At 40.3% G+C, this 10,783-nt stretch overlaps 1 protein-coding gene across 1 annotated transcript in view; it reads right to left on the minus strand.

Moving 5' to 3' along the window:
- The window catches only part of LOC109890300 (potassium voltage-gated channel subfamily KQT member 2-like), a 74,701-nt gene extending 72,701 nt beyond the window's left edge, over window positions 1–2,000 (minus strand). Inside the window, exon 1 of the mRNA XM_031825673.1 lies at window positions 1,628–2,000. Within this exon, the coding sequence (XP_031681533.1) occupies window positions 1,628–1,932 (305 nt within the window). The 5' untranslated portion in view covers window positions 1,933–2,000. The remainder of the gene's footprint in view (window positions 1–1,627) is intronic.
- Between the last annotated feature and the right edge of the window lie 8,783 nt (window positions 2,001–10,783).

A 10,783-nucleotide genomic window follows, 5' to 3' on the forward strand; every position in this document is an offset into this window, starting at 1 on the left:
TTTCATTTGTCTCTAATCAATGTTTTATGCATTCTCTGAATGATTCTGATGTGTTGGAAGTACCATCCATTCATTTGCTAGGCAAAAGATAGTCATCCATTTCCGGGAAATGATATGTTGATGAGCCTATTACTGTGTTTGTTTATGAGGAGGAGAAAGAGAAACTGTACATTTCTTACTGAAAGTATACTGTGTTCCTCTATGTGAAGAAGAAGGCGAGAGAGAAACAGTATTATTGGATACAAGTAGGCCTACTTGATAAAAGCATACCGTGTTCGTCTATGTGAAAAAGAGATTGAAACTGCCTGTGGATGTGAATCTCATGTTTCTGACTGAGCCCACAACGATATTTATAGAGAAAACAGGACGTACTGTAAGTGATGGGGAGAAGGAGAGACAGAGTGTATAAATTATATATTAGACGAACCAACATGAATACAATCTAGGTCTGCGAGGAACCGCTGCTTTCTCATCCTTTTATGCTCAATGTTCAGAATTCTCCTCTGGTACAAAAAAGATCCATACTCCATTGAAAAACAAATCAAAACAGACATAAAAATAAAAATAACACCGTGATGCAATCATTTGGTTTGTATGGTACCATAGGTCTAATGTAGACTAGCTACATTGTATGTTTGCCTCAGAACAAATGCGGTAGTTTTCGAGATAAATGCAGCAGTTACCGGAGCTGTCCAGCTGCTTTTGGTGCTGAATTGAGAAAAACCCTGAAAGGATTGCAGCAGTACGCTCAATTAGCTCAGTCTGAATCACATTACATCGACTGAGAGTAACCTAATAACTATGGTTAAAAGGGAAATCCTGTCGTGACCGTAAAGCGTTGAAAATTCTTCATGAGACATATCTGTGTAAATTAAGGAATTCACACCAATACATCATAGGCTTATGTTTTGGTGTAAAAATGCACAGTCCACGTTCCTAAAAGCATGATCGCCTAGGTAGCCTATTGATTGTATTTTATATTGATAAAGTATGCTATGTCAACAAAATAAACGAACCTTCACTTGGAAAGAAGCAACTCGTGTTGATGTAATATTCGCTGTCAGACTCCAGGCAGGCAAGATGTCTTAAAATATCTGGAGTTTTGCATAATTTGAATAACATTCGTAAACCACACTATAATTTCGTGTATTCTAGCCCTAGATTATATGCAATGGCATATTTCAATATGAAACTTCCGAGGTATTTATTTGCCCTGATATGAAGCAGTTCTTTGGAATGATCTATTGAAATATTTTCAATATATAAAGTCTGAGGTAACTTCTCGATGCCAAGTAGTGGAAAAAAGGAAAAAATAGCATATACCACATCCCATATAAAGTATGTGTATGTCGTAGGCTACATACATGGTAAATGAACAGAAGATGACGATATCAACATGATTTATGTGCGCGCCAAAGCTATATATTAATGCTGACTGATTGCACGCCCCACCACCATACCGCTACACCTCTGAATGAATCAGTCGTCTTGACATGTCTTCTCTGCCTATTTATAAAGAACAAAACAATACACAATGATTCAGGCGCTTTCACGCTTCCCGAGACATGAGTGTTGGAGGTTTTTGCTTTTCACCCATTTAAACAAATAGCCTAAAACAAAAACTTACACGTATGCGTGGTAAATAAATGCCCATCCTCTTGGTCTCTCCAAAACATTATAAAGAAAATTCTGCACTCTTCTGTAGAATGCATTTCTCTTTGGAGGCTTCGGTTTGCCAGAGAGACTGGATCTCTGTTTGCTAAGGATGCTGCCTCGCTTTGTTGCCTCGGCGTCGGCACCTGCTATGAGCAGCGCCCCATCTCTGTTTAAATCCGTACTAGCCCCAGCTTCTAGCCCGACAAAGCCGACTTTTAGCTTTTTCTCCACAGCTGGACCAGGGTAAACCCCGCCTGTACCGGATTTCTTGACCATTCTGGCTAAATACTGTCATGGGGAGCTTGGAGTTGGAGATTTTTTTCGCCCTTTACCAGGTAGCAGCATTGCAGTGCTGGGCGTGTAGGATATGATCCTTAGAGCGCTCGCCCCTGCATGTGCGCGTGGCTGAGGATACCCTGCTTCTGAGAAGCCAATTGAAATGCAGAGAAGAATCTGCAATGAACACAATTTCCCTACTTTAGCGTTTTCCGTCTACCTGACAACAGAAAAAGGGAAAATATCCTACATTTTTATTAGGGCATAAACTAGGGAAAACAACACAATATATAAACAATGTGAACACTGGCACTCCATTGTTTGATTTGCAGTGTGGCCATGGGCTACAAACAAAAAATGAACACTGACTGTGGATAACCTATGCTCATTTGCCAATTGCAGAGATCATTTTGATGGGGTCATTTTGTACATATTTAGTGGCTTTTCAATGTGCACATATTATTTCCTTATGTTTCCTTCACCATCTAAAAAAATCCATAACTGAATGAAACAGGCTATATTCAAGCAATAAGGGCCAGGAGGTGTTGTATACAGTATGGGCAATATACCACAGTGAAGGACTGTTCTTTGCATGACAGGAGGCGGGACACAGCCCTTAGCCATGGTATATTGGCCATATACCACAAACCCCCAAGGTGCCTAATTGCTACCAATTGCTAATTGGTTACTAACGTAATTAGACCAGTAAAACGTTAGTTTTTTTACATACCCATGTATACTTCTGATTTAGCATGTCTTTCAGCCAATTAGCATTCAGAGATCAAACCACCCTGTCTATAATCAAGGATAAAACCTCTCATCACAAGAAATTATTTTGTTTAATTTTCCTGAATCTCCATACTAATGATATAAGCAAATGCAACTTTTATATCATAGTGCTTAAATTACAGTCCTAGCCCTATATTCATAAAGTGTCTCAGAGTAGTGCTGATCTAGGATCTTATTCATCGTGATCGAAAAGGCAAATAATGATCCTGGACCAGCAATCTGGATTGCACCTCCGTGTGTATTTGGGAAGTGAATGTGTATATATACTCAGTATTTTGGAATTAAAATCAAATGTTTCATATGAAGTAACAGTTCAGAATGTCACTTTTTGTTGGAGGGTATTTTCACACATATATGTTTTACCGTTTAAGTCCAAAATGATTGGCTCCCTTGGTAAAGATGCGCAAAAAAAGACTGTATACAGTTTATATACATAAAGTAAATAACACACTGAGCTATATTGTATGCTCAAAAACAGTAGAAAACATTATTTTATGCTAATACAATTGCTCAAAGAAATAGATTTTGTTTAAGAAGTAATACTTTTTTTCTATAGAAGATAGGGGGTCAAAATTATTGGCACCTCTGTTTTCAATACCTCACCTTGCAAGGATAAGTGCTCTAAGCCAGACTAAGGATATCAAGGATCTGGAAAGATTCTGTATAGAGGAATGTATAGAGGATTTTTTTGAAATTACTTGTTTAACAATATATCGTTCTCTGAGCATTTGCATAAAATAATATAATTTTCAATTTTTTTGCAGACAATATAGCTCAGTGCTTGTATTATTTATTTTAGAGTAATTTGTGCTCATCTTTATCAAGGATGCCAGTCATTTCGGATCTGACTATATCTCGTCCCCCCATTTGAAGAAGTCCTACTTATTTGGACAAATTCACTTACAGTTTATTAATGTAGTCAAAAGTTTAGTATTTGGTCACATATTCCTAGCACGCAATGATTACATCAAACTTGAGTCTAGTGACGAGCTGTCATGTTTACCCGCTTTTTGGGAAAAGAAACGTTAAGCACTGTAGATGGTAAAGAAACATTGAGTAATGGAAGAGAAATGTTGAGTAATGGTAGAGAAACGTTGAGGAATGGTAGAGAAATGTTAAGTAATGGTAGAGAAATGTTAAGTAATGGTAGAGAAAGGTTGAGTAATGGTAGGGAAAGGTTGAGTAATGGTAGGGAAAGGTTGAGTAATGGTAGGGAAAGGTTGAGTAATGGTAGGGAAAGGTTGAGTAATGGTAGGGAAGTGTTAAGTAATGTTAGAGAAAGGTTGAGTAATGGTAGGGAAATGTTGAGTAATGGTAGGGAAAGGTTGAGTAATGGTAGGGAAGTGTTAAGTAATGTTAGAGAAAGGTTGAGTAATGGTAGGGAAAGGTTGAGTAATGGTAAAGTAATGTTGAGTAATGGTAGAGAAATGAGCAATGGTAGAGAAGGGTTAAGTAATGGTAGATAAGTCCAATAAAGGACAAGTGGAAGAGGAGCTAGAGCTTGACTGATGACTAAATGGCACCCTATTCCCTACATAGTGCACTAGAATCAGAATAATTTTTGACCTGGAACCATAGGGTGCCATTTGGGATGCAAACCTTTGCCTCCTCTCAGGGGGTTGATTGCTTTGAAATTAAGCACAAGGCACTAGAGATGCTGAGAACCGTGTACCTCTAGGAACAATATTAATCTCCTTCACACACTCACTCCAAATCCGTTAGCACTAATACACTGTAGACTGGTGGTTATTGAGGCTAAGAGTGTCACGCCCTGACTGTAGATTGCTTTGTATGTTTCTATTTTTAGTTTGGTCAGGGTGTGATGTGGGTGGGTTATTCTATGTTGTATGTCTAGGTGTTGTGTTTATGTTTAGGCCTGGTATGGTTCCCAATCAGAGGCAGCTGGTTATCCTTGTCTCTGATTGAGAACCATACTTAGGCAGCCTGTTTTCCCACTATGGGTGTGGGTGGTTGTTTTCTGTCTTTGTGTGTCTGCACCAGACAGAACTGTTTCATTTGTTCCACTTAGTTTTTTTGTTCTAGTGTTCAGTTTCTTTATTAAATTTACCATGAACATGTACCACGCTGCACCTTGGTCCTCTTCACCTTCTTCCACCTACGAATATCTTTACATTAAGCTAGTAGAAGCGATTTATTTATTTCATTTCTTATACAGTCTAATACTGTTGGTTGTGGGGGGGTTTAGATCTCCAATAGGCAAAAAAAGTCCTCTATTATCATACAGTATCATAGGCTACACAATAAAGAAAAGAGAAAGAAAGAAAGCAAGAGAGTCAACCCACCCTGGCTTTAAAGTTTAAGGTGCTGAGTTTGGTTTTCCTCTGGTAAGGCAGCATTTCCATGACAACCAACCCAGCAGAGCAATAAGGCCTCTTCCTCTCTGTGCCTCTTGTCCCTGGCGGCCAGAGTGGCGAGGTGAAGTGAAGCAGCGGTATCCATCTTATGACAAGAGCGAGACACTTCACCCACACTGTGGTGTCCATCTTGTCAATATAGATTCTATAGACTCACTATCTGCTTTCCGCAGATCGCCTTTCTAATACGACTGATAATACCAGCCAGATGTGTTAGTAAATCACACACTGAGCCCAGAAAACACAAAGAAATAAACAACTGAAGTAGGCCTAGACACACAGCCAAGTGAAAAGAGGTGTCTGCTCGTAGAGGTGTCTGCTCGTCACCCTGTTGTTGCTGGAGAACTTTCCTGCAATGTAGGAACTTTAAAACTCAAAGGAAAGGAGGATACCTAGTCAGTTGTGCAACTGAATGGATTCAACTGAAACGCCCGGGGAACAGCGGGTTAACTGCCTTACTTAGGGGAAGAACAACATATTTTTACCTTGTCAGCTCAGGAATTCAATCCAGAAACCTTTTGGTTACTGGCCCAACGCTCCTACCAGCCATTTGCAGTTTTAAAAGGCGTTTGAAGTTTGTAATTTCCACTTTGAAATTTCAGACTTGATTTTCCCTCACGAAAAATGTATAAACCCCTACAAAAATATCCATGAATTATAATCCACATAATTCAACAATTCAAATTTCCTGTTGCTGCAGGCTTATTTTCCAGTTGTAGATAACTGGTTCAAGTAAGATCCTACATCTGTAAACTGTAGTCTTTTTTGTAAGAGAACAGTTGTGCTGATTCACTATCCAGTTGACCAGATCACAGGTATGTAGCCTACTCAGCCATCAGAGAATGAATGTCAAGATGATTTTATAGATTTTTAGATTGGATACAAAAGCTGGTTGGGGATGGTAACCATGGAAACTGTCTTCAGGTAATGATAGTAAACTAGATTTGATCTTGGAGCTCGGACAGGTCTCGGAAATATTGCTCAATCATGTATACAGTGGGGAGAACAACTATTTGATTACCTGCAAAATCGGCAGTGTTTCCTACTTACAAAGCATGTAGAGGTCTGTAATTTTAATCATAGCTACACTTCAACTGTGAGAGACGGAATCTATTTATTTTTCTCCAGAAAATCACATTGTATGATTTTTAAGTAATTAATTAGCATTTTATTGCATGACATAAGTATTTGATGCATGAGAAAAGCAGAACTTAATATTTGGTACAGAAACCTTTGTTTGCAATTACAGAGATCATACGTTTCCTGTAGTTCTTGACCAGGTTTGCACACACTGCAACAGGGATTTTGGCCCACTCCTCCATACAGACCTTCTCCAGATCTTTCAGGTTTCGGGGCTGTCGCTGGGCAAAATGGACTTTCAGCTCCCTCCAAAGATTTTCTATTGGGTTCAGGTCTGGAGACTGGCTAGGCCACTCCAGGACCTTGAGATGCTTCTTACGGAGCCACTCCTTAGTTGCCCTGGCTGTGTGTTTCGGGTCGTTGTCATGCTGGAAGACACAGCCACGACACATCTTCAATGCTCTTACTGAGGGAAGGTGTCAAGTTCTGACCTTAGTTCCTTTGTTTTGTCTTTTGTTTTAGTATGGTCAGGGCGTGAGTTGGATGGGTTGTCTATGTTCGTTTTTCTATGATTTGGGATTGCTGTCTTTGGCCTGATATGGTTCTCAATCAGAGGCAGCTGTCAATCGTTGTCCCTGATTGCGAATCATACTTAGGTAGCCTGGTTTCACTTTTGAGTTGTGGGTGTTTGTTTTCCGTGTCAGTGTTTGGTCCACACGGTACTGTTTCGGTTTAGTTATTTCACATTGTCGTTTATTGTTTTTGTTTCAGTGTTCACGTTTCTTATTAAAAATCAAGATGAACACTTACCACGCTGCGCTTTGGTCCTCTCCTTCATACGACGACCGTTACAGAAAGAGGTTGTTGTTCAAGATCTCGCGATACATGGCCCCTTCCATCCTCCCTCGGTGCACCTGCTCAGAAAGGAGTGAAATAGACAGGCTGTTTACACAGTAAAGAAACAAAGGCATTCTCACACTGGAATGGAATGCATGTGATCTGTGTGTGTCATGTGTCAAGCTATAATACATTCAGGAGAAATGGTTGAACAAACATTCAATGGCTTTGTTTTGAACAGGAGCTGAGTATTAAAGTCTTATTTCCAGCAAAAACAAAGACTCACACTGCAATTTTTAATAGAACATTGTTAGATATTGTAATATTCTAGCAATGGTACAATAATTGTTATAATGAACACAACAGGGAGCATATTATTACAGTAATTCATTCAGATAACTAAAACATCAGAGTGAACCTTCCTCACAGGGTCTGAGAGATTATTGGGCAGGCATGAAATCCATTGAACTTCTGTTTTTCTAACGGAATTAAACAGAGATGTAAAGGAAAAAAGAGAGTTATAAGCATACAAGCTCTGCCTTAATGAACCATGCTGGCACAAAAAGATGTACAGTAGGCCCCTTTAATGTACAGTGTGCAGATAATATTGTGGTCAAACGCATTGTGAAATAAGAAAGAGCTGCATAAGATGTTTTATCATACTAACATTATAAGATATTACAAAGGTTAATACTGATTATAATTTTCTCACCTCTCGCCCCCTTCCCAATGAAAAAATATGCCAAAACACCCCGTAAATCGTTGATATTGAGAAGAAAAGGTGTGATTTGGGGGTTGAGCAATCGAGCATAAGGGGCTACAGCAGTGCTTCAGAGGGTTAAGATGGTGTGGCATGGAACTGACCCAGGCCTTTGCAGACCTTGCCAAGATAAATAACCCTCCCCCACCAACACTGCTGCGGTTGCCAGGTATTGTGGGGCTGCATCGAGCCACCAAGGCCCGACTGGGTCAGGAGAAATGAGGCGCCATGGAAGGGTGAGCACATTCAGCAGGAGCATACAGTGGGGGGTAGGAGGGTGGAGGAGGAACGTAAATTACGATAACCTACTCCCCAGGAGACAGACCATATCTTAGCAGTTGGACCTGCATATCCCTTTGGGAAGATGGGTGTACAGATTCAGAAAACTATAATGTCATCAAAGAGGCAATTCATTTAGCAGCAGTCATAAAACATACAAATTAAATCACATATTTAAAGACAACAAATAGCAAAGGATATTTACAAGCAAGTAGGCTTGGTAAGTGCAATTTCAAAATAAAAATGTCAAAACGCTTAGTAGATATTAAATAAAGGTTAAATAAATGTTTTTATAAAAATGTTAAAATGCAAGTACTAAAGTGACATAAGTCCAACATTTGGCAAGGGTCTATAGGTTGTCTGTACCAGCAGCCAGAGGGAGGGGCTTTAGGTTGTCTGTACCTGCAGCCAGAGGGGAGGGGATTTAGGTTGTCTGTGCCTGCAGCCTGAGGGGAGGGGCTTTAGGTTGTCTGTACCTGTAGCCTGAGGGGAGGGGCTCTAGGTTGTCTGTACCTGTAGCCTGAGGGGAGGGGCTCTAGGTTGTCTGTACCTGCAGCCTGAGGGGAGGGGCTCTAGGTTGTCTGTACCTGCAGCCTGAGGGGAGGGGCTCTAGGTTGTCTGTACCTGCAGCCTGAGTGGAGGGGCTGGAAAGAGTCAAATGAAATGTTGTTGGCCTTTTTGGGCTCTACCCAGGTGGAGAGAGGACAGCTCTTGCTGTTGCTCCCCATGTTCCTGACTATCTTGCCCAATCTAAACTCAGCAAAAAAAGAAACGTCACTTTTTCAGGACCCTGTCTTTCAAAGATACAGTGGGCTCCAAAATGACTGGCACCCCTGACTGGCAATGCACAAACAATACTTTAAAAAATATAAACAATATAACTATAAAGATAAACTCAAAATAACAACATGTGAAAAATACTGTACTTTATTAATGTTTCAATGGAACCCAACAAAATAATTTATTGATTTAATTAAAAGTCAATGTCCTCCAAATCAAAGTTTCCCAATTAATGGCACCCTTAAATATTATATATATTATATTATATTATATTAATATCTACCAACATTAAACCAGGAATTAAATTCCACTTATAAAGTTTATCTAAGTCTTAAGGAACTATATTGAGCCATTACATCACTTCCTTTTTCACTAGGGTATAAAAATGAGGTAACACGCATGCAATATCCCTTTGTCATCCAACACCATGAAGAAAACAAAAGAACTGGCAGTTCAAAAGGGACAGATGGTCGTAGACCTTCATAAATCTGGTAATGGCTACAAGATACACAAATGATTGAATATACCACTGAGCACTGTCGGCAATTACTAAGCAATTCAAAAGATATGGAACAGTTGAAAACCTCACGGGTAGAGGACGCAAATGCATTTTGCCCCCCCAGGATCGGGAGGAGGATGGTGAGAGAAGCAACAAAATCCCCAAGAATCACTGTGAAAGAATTGTAGGCCTTGGAGGCGTCTTGGGGTCACCAGGTTTAAAAAAAGCACCATCAGACACCACCTCCACAACCACAGGCTCTTTGGAAGGGTTGCCAGAAGAAATCCCTTAATGACCCCAAGAAACAGACACAAGCGTTTGGAGTTTGCCAAACGTCATTTAAATTATGACTGGAGGAAGGTGCTCTGGTCAGATGAGACGTTTTGGTCAGATACAGCATCGGCATGTTTGGCGTGGAAACAGAGATGCATACAAGGAGAGGCACCTCATACCCACGGTGAAACAGAGATGCATACAAGGAGAGGCACCTCATACCCACGGTGAAACAGAGATGCATACAAGGAGAGGCACCTCATACCCACGGTGAAATATGGTGGGGGGGTCAGTGATGTTTTGGGGCTGTTTTAATTCCAGAGGTCCAGGGGCACTGGTTAAGATTGATGGCATAATGAATTCCACCAAGTATCAGGCAATTTTGGCTGACAATCTAGTTGCCTCTGCCAGAAGGCTGGGACTTGGCCGTAGGCGGACTTTCCAACAAGACAATGACCCAAAACATACCTCAAGATCCACACAGAAATTGTTCTGTGACAACAAAATCAATGTTCTGCCATGGCCATCTCAGTCGCCGGACCTCAATCCAATCCAAAACCTGTGGGCTGAGTTGAAGAGGGCAGTTGATAAGCGAAAAACCCAAGAATGTGAAGGATCTTGAAAGGATCTGCATAGAGGAATGGTCCCTTAACCAAGGTTCCTTAACCTTGTCAAACATGTCAACCTTAGTGCAACCACCTCACCTTCTGGCAAGAATAAGTGCTAAATGAGGAGTGCCAATAATTATGAAACCTTGATTTTGGTGAAATGTATTTTGTATTAAATAATTGTATGATTTTGGTGGGTTTCATTGAAACATTAATAAAGTACAGTATTTATCGCATGTCGGTATTTTGAGTTTCTCTCTATAATTACATTGTTTATATTAATTTCAGTATTATTTGTGCATTGCCAGTCAGGGGTGCCAGTAATTTGAGCCCACTCTAATTGGTAATAATCCAAATAACCACAGATCTTTATTGTAAAGGTTTTAAACACTGTTTCTCATGCTAGTTCAATGAACCACAAACAATTAATGAACATGCACCTGTGGAACGGTCATTACGGTTTTGTCTCACCAGGGGTGATGGTCGGATTCGCGTTTATCGTCGAAGGAATGAGCGTTACACCGAGGCCTGTACTCTGGAGCGGACCCCCGATTTGGAGGTCGGGGGTCCG

This window comes from Oncorhynchus kisutch, linkage group LG5 (assembly GCF_002021735.2).
Source record: "Oncorhynchus kisutch isolate 150728-3 linkage group LG5, Okis_V2, whole genome shotgun sequence".
NCBI classification, from domain to species: Eukaryota; Metazoa; Chordata; class Actinopteri; order Salmoniformes; family Salmonidae; genus Oncorhynchus; species Oncorhynchus kisutch.